Source organism: Emys orbicularis, chromosome 2 (genome assembly GCF_028017835.1).
Source record: "Emys orbicularis isolate rEmyOrb1 chromosome 2, rEmyOrb1.hap1, whole genome shotgun sequence".
Lineage (NCBI taxonomy): Eukaryota > Metazoa > Chordata > Testudines > Emydidae > Emys > Emys orbicularis.
Window position 1 is genome coordinate 294,507,454 of NC_088684.1, and position 17,699 is coordinate 294,525,152.

The following is a 17,699-nucleotide window of genomic DNA, read 5'->3' on the forward strand; positions in this document are numbered from 1 at the left end:
CCCCCCCCCCCCCCACCGGCTTGTTGCTCCCTCCCCTCCCCTCCCCTCTTTCATCCTGGGTCCCTTCCCTCTTTCATGTCTGCATGGAAAAGCGAGGAGGCAGACACGGAGAGGAGTGGGAGGAGGTAGCAGCAGGCACAGTTCCTGGGAGGGGAGAAGGCTGGAGGGGTAGGGCCAAGGAGACACATCCCAGCCCTCCTCGCACACACACACACACACACACACAGGCATTTCCAGCCGCCGCGGCTGCTGCTAGCAAAGCAAACTTCCCCACTTCCCTTTTGCAAGAGAACTTCCTCGGTTCCTCCTGGGGAGGAGGCTCAGATCCTGGGTCTCCCCGGCCCGAGCTCGGCTCGCTCGTGCCAAAGCTCGCCCTGGACTGAACCCCGCGGCTCCTTTACCGACCAGCCTTGGGTTTGGGGTCCGTGGCTGGAGCATCTGGATACGTCTCACTTCGGGGTAGGGGCTGATGCCAGACACAACAAGTCCTCCTGCGGCCGCTGCTTTGTGTTGGAGTTTATTTTTCTAGCAGACTGCTAGATGCGGCGGGGTTTCTCTTAACTTTGCATCAGCGCCCCCCCCTCCAAACAACAGATCCGCTGGATCAAAGGACGACCCCCCCCCCTCCCCGCACGAGCCCTGCATTTGCTTATTAATTGCAAGGGGGGCAGGGGGCGAGGCGGCCGGGACAGACGGACGGACGGTGGAGAAGCCGAGATGCAAGTGACCAGGGTTCCTCTCTGCCTCCTGCTACTCAGCCAGCTCTTCCCTGGCAAGGTGGGTGCCCCGGCTCCTCGCCCCCCCCCCCCGGCCGCTGCCCAGTAGGACCCAGGCCGGTTGCCAGCCTGGAGAGGCTTGTGTGCTTGACAGTAACAGGGCTGGGGCGGGGGGAGGGGGGGGGGGTTTCGGGAGACACTGACCTGGCCCGTGGGAATCATCGGGTTGGGATCGGGCTGCAGCCTTTGGAATCCAGGTTTCACACCCGCTCCCCCCCCCTTGCACGCCCACACACACTCACTCACCCCGCGTGCAAGGAAAGAGTGCCGTGAACACTAGAGGAAGGGGACGGGGGGTTTTGCCTTCCCCTGCGATTCCTCTGAAGCCCCCCCCCCCTTGCTCCAGAGAGGTCAAAGTTACCCGGTTTCTCTGATCGGGGGAGGGAACGGTGAGTAAAATCGGTTTGCATTTTAAAGGGGGGAGATACGACCAGGCGCAGCCCCTGGGTTTTGCATGGATCTCCGGTTTGCACGGCTTACAAATACGTGGGGCATTACAGAGCGGAGTGGGTGCGCCCCACCCCTCCAGTCCTTTAGTTTTTGAAGTAGATCGAAGGGGTTTTGCCACCGACTTCGCTGGAGAAGGGGAAAGGGTTTGGGTTTGGGGCTGGGCTCGGCTGTCACTTACCTCCCTGCAAACTTCAGCTAAACTCAAACTGCCCTGGTGTATGTGAGAGCAGAATCAAGAACCAGAACCAGCCTTTGGTTTGCATTGGTGGCCTGTGTTTAGCTCTAGCCTGATTTTGTACTGGACAATCTAGCGATCTCACAGGTGGGCAAGACACTGAGGCTGGCTCTCCATCTCCCCGATGGAGATCCATTAACAGCTGCTTTGATTTTGCCCCCATTGGGACTGGGGGTGAGAGCAGAATCCAGCCTTGTGTGTGTGAGAGAGAGAGAGAGAGACAGAAAAGCAATGCGAGTCCCTCATTCATTCTTTCCAGTAAATTTCATGTCAGGATTAATGTGGAACACATTTTCCTGGTCTGGAATTAACATTTTTGTGCAGCCAGTCTCTGTAATTATGCGGTCAGCCCATATAAAAGCTGCATTTATCCTCCTATATCCTGAGGAGGTAATTAACATTGCATGGCTTCATTTTTCTATTCTTATTAGTTGTGACTCAGGGAGATTTTTCGTTTAGTTGAGGAGGGGCTGTTGTTGGGTGGGGTGCATAAAATAAATAAAATAATGAATGCAGTTGTAAACCATTCTTTGGGGAGGAATTGCTTGGTGCAGGAGTGACTGTGAAGCGGGGCTGGGGTTTTAGTTAGACTCTGCTTTGAAGAAGCCCTTAGGGAACTTGTGTTGTTTTTGTTTTCAGACCAATGCTCAGACTGTTTTCGGAAGGGCTGCTTTTATAAACTTGGGGAAAACTCGGCAGATTCACATCTCTGTCCTGCTGTTCAGGCTGGGTGAGATTGGGGTGAGGGGGTGTCAGCTGGGTCATTATTCACTTTGTAGAAGATGTAAACACTGGGCCAGTCAATGGGTTCACAGAGGGATGAATTTGGCCTGTTAATTTTTACCAACAGGTAGTGAGAGATTTTTCATTAAATCTATCTATCTATCTATCTATCTATCTATCTATCCCCACACACACCATCTATCTATCTATCTATCTATCTATCTATCTATCTATCTATCTATCTATCTATCTATCTATCTATCTATCCCCACACACACCCTCTATCTTTCCATCTATCTATCCCCACATCCCTATCTATCTATCTATCTATCTATCTATCTATCTATCTATCTATCTATCTATCTATCTATCTATCTATCTATCTATCTATCCCCATACACCCCCTCTATCTATCTATCTATCTATCTATCTATCTATCTATCTATCTATCTATCCCCACACCCCCTCTATCTATCTATCTATCTATCTATCTATCTATCTATCTATCTATCTATCTATCTATCTATCTATCTATCTATCCCCACACCCCCTCTATCTATCTATCTATCTATCTATCTATCTATCTATCTATCTATCTCCCACACACACCCTCTATCTTTCCATCTATCTATCCCCACACCCCCATCTATCTATCTATCTATCTATCTATCTATCTATCTATCTATCTATCTATCTATCTATCTATCTATCTATCTATCTATCTATCTATCTATCCCCACACCCCCTCTATCTATCTATCTATCTATCTATCTATCTATCTATCTATCTATCTATCTATCTATCTATCCCCACACACACCCTCTATCTTTCCATCTATCTATCCCCACACCCCCTCTATCTATCTATCTATCTATCTATCTATCTATCTATCTATCTATCTATCTATCTATCTATCCCCACACACACCCTCTATCTTTCCATCTATCTATCCCCACACCCCCCTCTATCTATCTATCTATCTATCTATCTATCTATCTATCTATCTATCTATCTATCTATCTATCTATCCCCACACACACCCTCTATCTTTCCATCTATCTATCCCCACACCCCCATCTATCTATCTATCTATCTATCTATCTATCTATCTATCTATCCCCACACACACCCTCTATCTTTCCATCTATCTATCCCCACACCCCCATCTATCTATCTATCTATCTATCTATCTATCTATCTATCTATCTATCTAGCCTTCTAGCCTTCTTTCTTTCTTTCTTTCTTTCTTTCTTTCTCAAAATTCTCTGACCTGTGTTATGCACAGGCCAGAGATGATCATAGTGGTCTCTTAAAAATTGTGGGCCAAATTCTCTGCTGGTGTGAATGCTTCCTTGACTTGGGTGGCATTTGGCTGTTGACACCAGCGGAGAATTAGAGCCTATGACTCAAACTCCCATTAGAGGCAATGGAAAGACTCCCCTCCCGAAGACTTTAATGGGAATTTTGGATCAGACCCATGCAATCACGACAGGTGCTCATGGAGTTGCACACATCCATAAGACACCAAGCTTGTCCTGAGGACTTTACAGTCTAGGGCCCTGGCCCACAAGGAGCTGAGCACTTTCAGTCCATGGGTCTCAGCTAAACGCTGGCTGACATCCGGCCAGGCCGGAGGATGTTCAGCTCCCCTGAGAGGGAGTGCTGGTGTTTCCGGCTTGTCATGTCGCTGGCCTCCAGTAAACCCAGTTTGATCCACACAGGAAAGCCTCAAGCCCAGCGACATGAGCTCAAAGGTTCTGTTAGTAACCACCGGGTGTAGGACCCTCGCCTGCAGTACACCAAGGGATTTTTTTTATAGCCCATCTTTGCCTGATCTCTGGGGTCTCGCTCTCTCAGTGTGGACAGAAAACAAATGAGCTGGTTTTGTGGGCGGAGGTGGGGTCAGGAGGACTTTCCTCCTACTTCTATTTAAAGAGACCTCTCAAAGGTTCGGGTGAGCAGCAGGGACTCAAGGCAGGACGCAGGCAGGGGGCTTTATAAGAGCGCCCTGTAAAGTCCCATGTTGGAATGAGGTAACTCACCATGGAGAGGTAGGGAGCAGTGCACCCCCCCCCCCACTACCACCTGGCTTACACCTTGGCAGTCTGGCCACAGAGTGGCAGAGCCAGTGTGCTGTCTCAGCAAAGGTACCCACCGCTGGCAACAGCTGGTAGCATCCTGGCCTAAAGGCTGGTGCAATGGGTAACACACACACACACACACTTTGTTATTATCACCAGAGGGTTGCACACTTTATTGCTTCTATAGGCCCAGTGCACACCCCACGAGCTCCCGATGTCTCACCCTCCCATCCCCCTCTGTTTCGGGGACTCCCTGCCCCCCCGCCATGCCAGGAGCTCTGGGGGTCCCCATTTCTTCTCCTCCTCCCACACCAAGGTCCCTCATGCCAAGGGCTCTGTGTGCCCTCTTCCCCCATACCGGGGTCCCCCCATTCTCCCCAAGCCCTAATTGAGAGCCGAGCCCCATTGTGCTAGGTGCTGTAGGTGCACAGAGTGAGTGATAGGCCCCGCCCCAAAAAGCACATGCCAGTGACCCCCACACACAGTGAAGGAGGGACCCAGATCCCAGCCAGCTGGCTTCCAGTGCGGCTGGACTCTGCACTTCTCATGCAAGCAGAGGACGTGAAAATCTGGCACTGACGGTGAGTGCTGAGCCCGCAGCTTTTTGGAGAATGCGGCTCCTAGAACGGATGCCCTGGCTGTGCACACCAACACACACTGACGCAGGCACACTCACAGTCCGCGCGACACCACCGCTGCACTGGACGAACCCAGCCGAGTTGCACAAAGAGCCCCGACACAAACACACCCGAGCTGCTAGCAAATAGGATAGTGGGCCAGGCCCAGGGCTGGTACAAATCGCAGAGTTCCACTGAACAGAGCTAGGCAGCTCGACACCTGCCGAGGGTCTGCACACACACACACTGTGTAGATACACACGCACAAAGCTCTGCACAAAGAAACACTGAGGTTGTTTCCAGGCTCCCAACAAAACGTCTCCTTTTCAGGGGAGATAATGATTTCCTGCTGCAGGCGTGTGAGCTCACTGCCCGCCCCCCTCCGCACTTGTAAAAGCTTCGCTGCCCCATATAAAGAGTATATTTTCTTCTTCCTTGGCCCGTAATTTTTTTTTCGGAGGGTAAACGAAACTCGATCCTTGCAGTAGCCTGTAATTTGCCGGAGAGTCTGTGCAGCCACCGCTGTTTAATCCCTAATGTGATTTCCTACGGCAGAGCACGACAGTTTACACAACACACACACATATGCATCCCACTCACGCACACACTGCCCCACACACAATCGCATGCACAGGCACAGATGACACCCCAGCCCGAACTCACATTTTTATTCCAGAACCCACTTCCTTTATTGCAGGGAGTGACATTTTCCTATTCATAGAATCTAGGACCCTCTGGAAGCAAGGCCTTGCGTATATCCTAAAATGGAATCAACACAGGCACATAGATGCCACCAGACCGGATCAGACCCGAGGTGCATAGTCCAATACCATGTCTCTGGCAGGGAGCAGCACCAGACAGTTCAGAGGAAGGTATAAGAACCCCACAGTAGCAGATGTGGGATAATCTGTCTCCCACATGAGGTCTCCTCCTGACCTCTAGTAATCAGAGCCCTGAAGCAGGAGGAATCACACTGGAGGGACCTCAGAGAAGGTCAGTAAGACCTGGCCTCATGCAGAAAGTTGAATGGCCTTGGAAGTCCAGGGGAGTCTTTCCATTGATTTCACTGATCTGTGGATCAGGCCCGATATGTCTAGCTTGGTTGACATGCGGGAGACATGCCAACTAGCTAGCAGTATTTCCAGGCTGCAAATCCAGCAGAGGGTTATTTAGGCGGATGTAGTGAGTATAGGAAGGGGGTGTGTGTGTACAATGGGATGAATTTAAGGCTAAGTCTTAAGCAGCACTTACTGACAATGAGTGCGGTTAGATTTCCAAGGGGAACTGATGCAAGCCTGATGAACTGAGGTTTTTTTAAAGGAGAGGGCACGCTGTTAGCATTGGAGTTGTGAGGGACCTATGCTGCACCAGGCTCCGAGGTAGATTGGATCTATCTCTGACTTCTCTGCCACTGCAATTCTCCCTTGCCGCTTCGATGCTGGTACCCACATTGAAATGAAGATGGGGGAAGGATGCCGGGTGACGTTTTGTACTGTCTGGACTGGAAATCCCAAAGCAGGAGAGAGCAGACTGGGTTAGGCAGGGTCCGAATAGGTACATGAGATCCATACAGAGCCTTTCGTGCGATGTACACGTAGCGCTCCCGGAATGCAGCCACCTCTGGGGTGCAGGGCAAAGAGCGGGCTTGAGCTGAGGGAAACCTTTGCTCTAACGGATGTGGCCCTGGTTTTGTTAATATCCCTGCAGAGCGATTGAATGTCTCCCTCCCAGTAAATGACACGGAGCTCACTTAGAGGCCCGGACAGTGGCTGTCTCTCTATTTCTGTTGCACAGGGCTCAGCACAATGGGGTATTGATCCTTGCTGGGGTCCTTGACAGCTGCCATAATATAATAATCGACCTCAGGAGGATGAGGTCTGGACCAGTGACTTCGAGGGAGAGGGGGTGAAAAGCAGGCTGGCTTTCTAGACTCAAGGCGAGAGGCATGTTCTGCTCTGAATCCCTTGTGTTAAACAGTCCTGGGCTGGGTTAAAATTAATATCTTACTAATACTTAGCCCTTGTATCTGGGGCTGTCAAAGTGAACGTATGCTCCCAGCCCACCTGGGAGGCCGGTGGAAACTGCTATTCCCACTGCGTAGATGGGGAAACTGAGGCATGGAGTTTTTGAGCAGCCCAAGGCTGTAGCAGGTGTCCGTGGCTGAGCCAGGAATAGAAGCCAGGTGTACTCTGACATTAGCCACCAGACAACACTGCCAGTAAAGAACACCCCCACGCACTCGCTCTCCAGCTGTTTTATTCTGTGGGCAGCGTAGTGAGTTGTTGTTTATTACAGTGGTGGCTAGCAGGTCTCCCAAACCCTAGCCCAGTGTGCTAGCCACTGGCCAGCACCGGCTCTCATGAGCCAGCCTCCCCATCCCCCACTTCCAGAGTCCTCGCCTACTGCTTGGTTCTGCAGCAGTTTCGGTCTGCAGGCCAGTAGATCTCACATCCCATTCTCCGTGTCTACAGCTGTCCTTTTGGCCCCGTTTCCCACTGCTGCTCCCACCAGTTCAGCTCCACCAGGGGTGGTAACAGCAGGAAATTTTGGGAAAACAAAAAGCCTGGACTGTCCCGGTGAGTAATTTGCCCATTGATGTTGCTAGATTATCCGCTTATTAACTCTAACGCTAGTGATGTGTGAATGCTAAAAGGGGACGATGCCCTTAATGCGCAAACTGGCTCAAGTTGTACAGTCGGCATCGAGATCTGGTTCTGAAACTTTCTGCAAATCTTGGGGCTGTCTGGATCCAGGCTGTGGGTTTTCCTTCAGTTTCTGGCTGTTAGCCAATACCTACATGTTAGGCGTAGCATAACCACACTGATAGCTATTAGAGGCATGGTATTAATATAGCATACATGATTTATCTAAGTGTTGAGAAGCTATGTTACCTGAATGTATTATGTTCCTTCCCCACAGTTCTGTTCACCCATGTCAGGTATCCACAACACTTCGCAAAAATCAAGTCCGAAAATAGGAAATTTGGCAAAATACATGAATGTTCTGCCCCGGTACAAGCTGCTTCCTGGAAGGAGGGGTCTGCGTGTCTCCTTTTCATATCATGTGGCTTTTGTCTTTAGACAGTCAGTGTGGCTAAGTTCGGTATTTGGTCTCTTGAGCATTTTTAAGAACGAACTGCGCATGTCCAACAATTGGCGACACCTTTGAGTCAATAGGAGCTAGGCAAGATGGTCACTGGACGGAGACATAGCAGAGCTGCCTGGCTCTGCCACTGATGTGTTGTTTGACCCTGGGCAAGTCACTTCTCCTTCCACCCGTTGGCTTGTTGATTTAGTTTGCAAGTCCCTCGGAGCATGGCATGGACAAGGAGCCCCCAGTCTGGGGCGTGGTCTCCAAGCACTGCTGTAGGAATAAGCAATAAACATGCGCTGGGTATTGATGGTCTCCTGGCTTCGTTATTCCCGGAACACCCCAAACCTCAGCGTTAATCGCGTTTGGGCAGCAAAAATGAGAGAGGGGTTGGAGTGAAGAGCCTGCTGCTCGCCCCACAGCTGTTCTAGCCTGTTCGGTATTCTGTCCTCGGGCACCACAGTACCTAAGGCTTAGGGAGCACGTGAAAGTAAAGTCAGAGTAGCTGTGAAAAAACACACCCCTGATTGCCAGACCTATGCCGGCCTCACCTCCAGCCTAGACGCAGCTGTGCGGATCCGTAGCTAATGTCACCCGGTCGACAGAGAAACCCCTTCTGTTGGGCTGTGTCTACACTAGCCTGGCGAGACCGACACAGTGTAGACACGCCCCGAGTATAAGCGATGTGACCGGGAGGTCGTGTTCTCTCTCCTCTCCTTGCAGCAGCAGGGTGTTCTGGAGGACTGGATGGGGAGTTCATTGAGAAGCGTGAGGCCGAGGAGGATGCGGGGGGGCTGCTGTGAATGGAACACCCAGTTGGGTGTGAATAGCGTAGGAGCGGGGGGGGGGGATGCTGTCAGTGGAACAGCCCATCTAACAGGTTGGGCAGGATTGACTGGGGTGGGTGGAGGAGCTACTCCTGGAAGAGCCTTACAACAGGTTGGATGCGACTGGCGGCGGGGGGGTGTGTGTGTGTGTGCTGCTATTTATGGCTCAGACATGTCACCAGCGCAGTGTGGATAGCTGCGGGGGTGCTTACCCGGCTTAGCCCCTTGGGTGTGAGGCTGTGAGCAGTGGAGGGGCAAGGTATTAGCAGTGGAACAGGCAAGTAACAAGCTGGGTGAGACTGGCATGGGGAGGGGGACGCCAGCCATGTAACAGATCGGGTGGGAATAACATGTACATGGCCGGTTCTGCTGGGGGTCCCCTCCCTTTGCCAGTCGGACCCTTCTTGTTACTCCACTGTTCCTCTGAGAGAAGCTTCCACCCTCCGCTATTCATACGTCTGCCAATCACACCTGATTAGGGCCTGCTAAGAAAGAAAGAGCCACGGGAAAGGGTGGGGACCACGAGCGCTCACAGGGGCTGTGCAATACTCTGTGCGTGCTCCTGGAGATCAGGAACGTGTGATGTGTGCGCACGCATGGAGATCTGGAACGCTCGGTATGCGCATGCCTGGTGATCAGGAATGCTCGGTGAGCGTGCCTGGCGATCAGGAACGCTTGGGGCGTGTGCGTGTGGAGGTCAGGAACGCTTGGTACGAGCGCATACGTGGAGATCTGGAACGCTCGGTATGTGCGTGCATGGCGATTAGCAACGCTCAGTGAGCATGCGTGCCTGGTGATTAGGAATGCTCGGTGAGCGTGCTTGGAGATCAGGAACGCTCGGTATGAGCACGTGTGTGGAGATCAGGAACGTGCGGTGCCTGCACATGCGTGGAGATCAGGAACACCAGTGACAATTTTCACAATTCCTTTTCAGGATATTTTCCACCTGCTAAATGTTCTTTTCCCCCCACCCTGTATATTGGCCGTTTCTTTTTTCCTACCCTCCATATGCAGACCCCAAAATCTTGCATATTCGAACGTGGGCGCTGAGCTGTGTCCAAACCAAGGGCCAGATCCTCAGCTGGGGCCAACCAGCCCAGCTCCAACAGTGCTACACCCGTGTACCCCAGCCCACAATACGGGCCATTTGTTTTGGATTTCAAAATGTTGATGTGAGATGCCCCATGTTTGCTCAGAAATGGGGCTGATTTGAAATGAACAGAGTTGAGTGAACATCTCTGGAAATTTCACAGGGCGGTTTCCTCTGGAACTTGACCGTTTCTGCCCTTAATCGCAACAATATGAGGGAAATCTCCAGTGCTGAGCTTTGCAGAGTTCATGGGGAATAGCTCGGAGAACAGCTTCCCCCGCAGTCCCTTCTGATCTCACTTAGGCAAACATTTACACACAAGCTTAACTTGAAGCCCATGAGGAGCTTGAAGTCAGTGGGACTGCTCCCCTGCCTAACGTTAACAGGGCCACACTGAGGTGTTGGGGGAACCTAGGGTGAAACTGGAAACTGACCCCCCCCCCCCCAAATAAAACCCCGAACCAATCAAGAATGCAAAAATACTAAGGAGAGGTCCAGAAGGTGGGGGTGGCAAACAAGCCAACCCTGGACTTATTCTGCATAGGCAGTTTTGGCTCCCCCCTCCAGGCACTGTGACCTGGTGCATGGGGTCGCGTTGCCACTCAGGTTTGGCCCAGCTGCCCCGTCGGGATGGGAGGGCAGCTGAGCCAAACCTGAGCGGTGTGTCGCTCTGTGGGGGGGCCCTCTCAAATAGGGGGTAGGGTGACTGGGGCCAGCTGCCCCACCCTGTTGGGCGGCCCTGAGGCATGTGCAGAAATCGTTTGCAAGACTGGAGGCTTAGCCAGTATCCGAAATCCGGGCTCTTTCACTGAGATGCCACAGGCCGGGTTTGGAACGGATTGTTCAAGTACTCAGCCCCCACAGTCAGGGTCAGATGTTCATAAGTGCAGAGCCCCTGATGAGCCCAGCTCTTTGTAAAGCCAGCCGAGGAGCGAGGGTCTGGAACAGCTTCCCGGTAGGAGTTGTGGGGCAAACGCCCTCGCTAGTTTGAAGAGGGAGGTTGATAAATCTATGAGCGGGACGATATCATGGCGTGCCCGGCGCTAGCAGGGGGCTGGACTCAATGACCCAGAAGGTCCGTTCCAGTTCTGTGTTCCAATGAAAATCTGTCCCCTGTTCTCCGGCCACACATAGAAACGCCCAGGAAAGACGAAGTAGACAAGGCCCCAGTATAAGAAACAAGTAGTGAGCTGGGGGGGATCCTCCATCTGCTTTATCCATCACAGAGATGTAAAAAAAAAAAAGGGGGCCCAAGCCCAGCGATTAGAAACAAAGCCCCACAGAAGTGCCAGGCCTTATAAATGATTAATATAATTCCCGCTTTATCCGAATGCTCATTTTGCAGAACGCCTCTGCCCGCACCGTTGCTGAGGGGGGTTAACTCACCAAATGAGACAACCTCTTGCTTCAGCTGCTATTCTATTGATTTCAAATCCTCCTTCTTTTTAACACTTTTTCTCAGGTCAGGAAAAGCTGCGGGGGTTGGCAAATGGAGGTTTTTTTAAAAATTACAAGCGCCGCCTCTTTAAGAGAGACTGGGACGCGGTGGTGGTGGTGGTGGTGGTGAGGGGAGTTCAGCTTTAAAGAGACAGCGCCGAGGTCACCAAGGGGCCAAGCCCTCAGTTGGTGTAAATGGTCATAACTTGCATTGACTTCAATGCCGCTGGGCTGATTTACATCCGCTGCGGCTGCGGCCCGAGGAGTTTAAGCCCCAGCAGGTCTTGCATCTCTGTTCTGTTTGGCACATGTCCCGCTGATCGGCCCCATCTGTTCAGGTTTGCAGCGGATGGCAGAGGGTCGCATTACCCAGGAGTTCAAGTGTAACACGGAGAATCCAAGAGACTCTAATCCCAGCCCTGACCTCCAGCCAGAGTCACTTGATCTCCTTGTGCCTCAGCCAGTCCAGCTAGAAAATTGAGTCAAACCAAAAAGCAGAACTTTACTCAGGACCAGATGCCGCTTCGGAGCAGAGGTTCTTTGGGTCCATAGACGCCAAGGCCTGCAGTTGTGTCCACATCTAGCTGGGATCTGGTTAGATCTCCTCAATTAAGCCAGGCTGGTATTCAAAGGGGAGACCTGTAGGGAAAACCCAGACTCCTGTGGTCAGTGGGGTGAAAGATTGAGTAGGTGGTGCTGGTCCCTCTAGGGCTGTGCCGATCTCCCTTTGATGTTTATCTGGCCCCCATTGTTGTAGTAGCAGGGCACTTCACAATTGTTAATGTATTTATCCCCACAGCACTCCCTGTGAGGCAGGGCGGGGCTATTAACCCCATTGTAAAGATGGGGAGCTGAGACACAGAGCGGCTAAGTGACTTGCCCAAGGTCACACCGGAAATCTGTGGCAGAGCTGGGAAATGACCCCATGTCTCAGGTTAGCACCCCTAGCCATTGAGCCATGCTTGCTTCTTCTTCTTCTATTTGAAAGATGAATTGTAAAACAGAGCCGCTTCTTAGGTACCGCTTAGTGCTCCGTCGCACTCCGCAGTGGAGGAGGACCAGCAGCCAAAGAGTTAACCGAAAATCTGAACACCTGGATGTAGCCAGAAGGGCCTTTGCAAACAGGAGGGGCAGTTAGACATTGGGGGCTCTGTTGCTCTAACAGGACTGCCTTCTGTTTGAACGTTCCCAAACACATGGACGCTGACAAATGTATATTAAAGTAAATCCACTGCCCTCTGGATTCTCTCCCTTGGAGAGCCCAGCCCAGGCCTCCTCCCTCTCCTTTCTTGCTTTATTTAGGCACTGTGCCTTTAAGATGGCCTTATGATAATTAACTGTCTCCAGATGCATGGTGCCAATTAATTTCTTTGTTCTTGGATTCAGAGGGAAAATATTTAAAGGCCCGGCGCCTCTTGAAAGATGCAGCCAGCCGAGTTCCTGTAGCAAATATGGATCAAGTCATTGTAATATGATCATCCCATAAGAAAGGGGTGGGGGAGGGCTGGGGAGAAAGGTTTGGGCTTAATTAGAACAGGCTTTGACTCCGAGCGGGGAAACAGCCAGGGTTCCACCACTCAGAACAGTGTCGTTTTGTCCCGTCAGCTGGGATCTATCCAGCCATGGAGTCTCACTTTGTGCCCACCTTCCTGGTTCTTAGCCGGGCTCCTTTTTGGGGAAGGAAAGAGGCCTGTTGTAGAGCTGTTACTGTTTCTAGGCAATCAGCATGCCCATACTCTGACTGCTGTTAATATAGAGCAGGGGAAGGCAACCTATGGCACGCGTGTGGAAGGCGGCACGCGAGCTGATTTTCAGTGTCACTCACACTGCCCGGGTCCTGGCCACCGGTCCGGGGGGCTCTGCATTTTAATTTAATTTTAAATGAAGCTTCTTAAACATTTTATAAACCTTATTTACTTTACATACAACAATAGTTTAGTTGTATATTATAGACTTTTAGAAAGAGCCCTTCTAAAAACGTTAAAGTGTATTACTGGCACGCCAAACCTTAAATTAGAGTGAATAAATGAAGACTCGGCACACCACTTCTGAAAGGCTGCCGACCCCTGATACAGACACTTCAGGGGGGAGCCGTGGGGTGGAGGGAGAAAGCCGGAGGAAGCACAAGGGTGTCATTTAGCCCTTCTGAACTGTAATGGTAGAGGTGAGCCTTCTGCAGGGGAATGGGAACACAGAGGGGCTGCTGAGGGCCAGGGACTGTCTCTCTTCAAAGATCCCTAGTTTGTCCCTTCTGCATTCGAGGAGTTTCCTTTTCAGCCTGCAGTTATGTTCAGACCACCCCCGCAAAGGTAGGCATGTTTACACGCTCACCGACATGCATGTGCATGGAGCTCCACGCACACAGAACGAATGCACTAATATTCACGTGCACACAAGTGTGTACAATGCTGCCAGCCTCGAGCAGCTACAGATCAGGAATCTGCCCCCCCCCCCCCAATCCTGAGATTGGTTTAAAAATCATGAGAATTAAAAAATAATAATAAAGTGGCTTCTTTTTCTTTGCCTTCTAGTTTCTGAGCCTTCAGAATCATGCTTGGGTCACATTTTCCAGCTTTTCTCTGTGACATGAGAGCCAGAAACATACTTTTTTCTTTATTGAATGACTGCTGCGAATCTCATCTCATCATATTCTTGGAGCACAGAGACACTAGATTAGCACCCCGAATTTCACCACAAGGCTTGTGATAAAGTCATGAGAGTTGGCTAGATTCACGCACACTCAGATTCTCAGGCAGACAAGTGCACAAACAGAGAGGGAGCTACAGACACACACAAATGCTTATAGGCACGGAACGTGTGTACACACCTGCCCGCAGGTACACCAGGCGAAAATAAATAAGGAAGTGTTATTTACTCCTTCTCATAATACGAGAACTAGGGGTCACCTAATGAAATTAATAGGCAGTAGGTTTAAAACAAACAAAAGGAAGTATTTCTTCACACAACGCACAGTCAACCTGTGGAACTCTTTGCCAGAGGATGTTGTGAAGGCCAAGACTATAACAGGGGATCAAAAAGGAACTAGATAAATTCATGGAGGTTGGGCAGGGATGGTGTCCCTAGCCTCTGTTTCCCAGAAGCTGGGAATGGACGATAGGGGATGGATCACTTGATGATTACCTGTTTTATTCATTCCTTCTGAAGCAGCTGGCATTGGCCACCGTTGGAAGACAGGATACTGGGCTAGATGGACCTTTGATCTGACCCAGTGTGGCCGTTCTTATGTTCCCGCACCGCTCAAGCCTGAGTGATTTTTCTTTTATGTGAAAATGTGAAATCAGGAAAGAACCAAAGGCCCCAGGAGGGAGCACAGGGCATTTCTCCTGTCTAACATGCTGCCTCAGCTCTGCTTCAAGCAAGCATAGAATCAGAGAAGATCAGGGTTGGAAGGGACCTCAGGAGGTCATCTAGTCCCACCCCCCGTTCAAAGCAGGACCAATCCCCAACTAAATCAGCCCAGCCAGGGTTTTGTCAAGCCGGGCTTTAAAAACCTCCAAGGAAGGAGACAGGCAGACTCCTTAGAAATGGACAGGCACGGTACACAGACGGCACTCCCAATGGTCACATGGCTACACCTACGGACACAGCTGCTCCAATTCAGCAGTGGTGGGAATCAGATAAGTACCTAGATAAATCATTCCCCCCCCCACCACCACCATACAGACACACAAGCAGAGGCAGGTCCATAAGGGCAGGGGAAGAAACTCTTAGTGGTGAGCCGCCATGCAGCGGAGATTACCCCGTCCCTCACCACACGTGGGTGGGGATTGCCCAGGCGTCCCCTTCTCTCATCACCTCCCCTGCATCGAGGACTGTGGGGTGAGAGAAGAAAAGAGGAGGGAGGCAGAGCACCTAAGATGAAGGAGTGTGGCTGAGAGAGGGAGGGGGAAAAGATTGGAAGATGGAGGGAGAGAGACAAGTGCGGCTGGGTCCAAGGCTGGGGCAGGAGCTATCGCAGCCATGGGCGAATGCTTTGAGCAGCCGCTGAACTGCTGCTGGGCTTAAGAGCCAGGCTGCTGACTCTTCCCACCGGTCAGGCAGCCTACTACAGGCCAGCTGTGCTCGGTACGTTGCCCGGAGACCGGCTCTGCTGCAGGCCCCGGTTCCTGACAGGTAGCCTGGCTCCTGACCTGAAGTGCTTACCATCGAAAGAGACAAGTGATCTTCAAAGAGCGGGGGAAGAAGGAAACGCCAAAATATACACAACTTTTAAAGCACATTCATCCCCCCCAAACCTTGAGCCACCTCTGGCCAATGTCTTGTAGGCCTCACCGCAGAGGTGGTCTTGCGGAGAAGGAGACGGGAGCGGCTTTATGGCCCAGTTCAGGGAGGGCATCAGGCTCAGAGGATTGTGGAAGAAGTTGTCGAGCAGAGGGTGGCTGAGGTGTCGAGCAGGTGAGAGAGGGCACAGCAGAAAGGGTGGAGCGCCCGGCAATGAGAGAGGAGAGTGAGCAAGTGGGAAGAGAGGACGGATGTCATTGTGGTTAGGGCAGTACCTGAGCACTTAGCTAAACTCAGCTTTGTGAGTTCAATTCTTGAGGGGGCCATTTAGGGATCTAGGGCAAAAATCTGTCTGGGGATTGGTCCTGCTTTGAGCAGGGGGTTGGACTAGATGACCTCCTAAGGTCCCTTCCAACTCTGATATTCTATCTCTGCTCTGCTACAGCCTCCCTGTTCAGCCTCCCTTGTGCCTCAGGGTCCACATCTGTAAAATGGGGATCGCAGCATGGCATTAGCTCACAGGGGTGGTGAGGCTAAATACATCCGAGATCATGAGGCTCAGATGCTATGGTGATGGGGGACAGATATGTGCGAAGAGGGAAGGTGCGGCGCCATGAAGGGCCTTTAAAACAAAGGCAAGCCGCGAGGACATGCTCCTATGCCGTGCGTGCTCTGGGCACTCCCAGCAATCTGCCTGGGTGGGGAGAGGGATCAGAGGAGAGCTACAAGACTGGTTGGAGGTCTGCAGTGCAAGAGGAAACCCACTCGAGCTACGTAGCTTATCAAAAAGGAGGTAAAGGGGCCACTTGATCACGACCTTTAAGTACCGAGTATATTTGATACTAGAGGGCTCTTTAATCGAGCAGACGAAAACAGGACGGACGAGGGCCAAGGGCTGCAAGTTGAAGTCAACGTTCAAAGTGGCAGTAGGTTGGGTGTTTCTAACAGGGAGGGTGATCCACCGTTGGCAGAGCTCACCGGGCGACGTGGTGGATTCTCCATCATTGGAAGCATTTAAACCATGACTTGGACATCCTCCCAAAAGATACACTCTAGTTCATCCACAGATTGCTGGGCTTGATGCAGAAAACGCGGTGAAATTCTCCAACCTGTGTCTTCAAGTTACCTAGGGAGGTGGTGGAATCTCCATCCCTAGAGGTTTTTAAGGCCCAGCTTGACAAAGCCCTGGCTGGGATGATTTGGTTGGTGTTGGTCCTGCTTTGAGCAGGGGGTTGGACTAGATGACCTCCTGAGGTCCCTTCCAACCCTGATATTCTATGATCAAGAGATCAGACTAGACGACCACCCGTGTTTCCTGCATCAAGCCCAGACCCTTGTTCCTGAACTAGAGCTTGTCCAACCCTTCTGGCCTTGAAAATCCATGAATAAAACTGAACTGCCCTGTGGGCCCTTCTCTCCGGGTCAGCGCGGAAGCCCATGGACATGCTAGCGTGTTGGGTGTGTGCAAGCAACCCGCATACCTACCCCCGTCGATGGCTGGAGAGCCCCCGTCTGAAGGGCTGTTCATCCGGCATGTTTCCCCACGCTACTGTCCCTTTCCAATACCTGGAATAAACACCGGTTCTGTCCGAGGGGAGAAGGGAGCGCTAGACTCTCGTTAGCTAAGGCAAACGGGGAAGGCTTTAACACGGGAACTGAAGGGAGGAAGTGACTGAAGGACACACTTACTTAGGGAAAGGAATCACTGCATTCATTCCATATAGGATCCCAGTCCCTCCAAAAAAGTTGCTTTAAATCATTCCCCCTTTGGTTGAAATACTCCCTCGGGACCTTCCAATGGACATTTCTGTCCTGACAGCTTCGGCCACGTCTACACGAGCACTTACGTCGGCAAAACTTTTATCACTCGGGGGGTGTTTTATTCACACCTCTGAGCGACAGAAGTTTTGCCGGCATGAATGCTCGTGTGCACAGCCCTCTGTCAGCGGGAGACACCCTCCCGCTACGCTCGTTGAGCTGGTTTTATTATGTCAACAGAAGAGCTCTCGCTGACTACACGAGGGATCTTACAGCGGCGTGGCTGGATCGGTACAGCTGTGCCAGCTTGTTAGTGTAGACGTGACCCGAGGGTGCTATTTGTCTGGATACTGATCCGTCAAATGGAATTTGA

General features: G+C 51.5%; 1 protein-coding gene across 1 annotated transcript in view; it reads left to right on the forward strand.

Moving 5' to 3' along the window:
- The first annotated feature begins 717 nt into the window (after positions 1–717).
- The window catches only part of LOC135874880 (tumor necrosis factor receptor superfamily member 16-like), a 44,556-nt gene continuing 27,574 nt past the window's right edge, over positions 718–17,699 (forward strand). The window contains exon 1 of the mRNA XM_065399826.1: positions 718–777. Coding sequence (XP_065255898.1) covers positions 718–777 — 60 coding nt within the window. The remainder of the gene's footprint in view (positions 778–17,699) is intronic.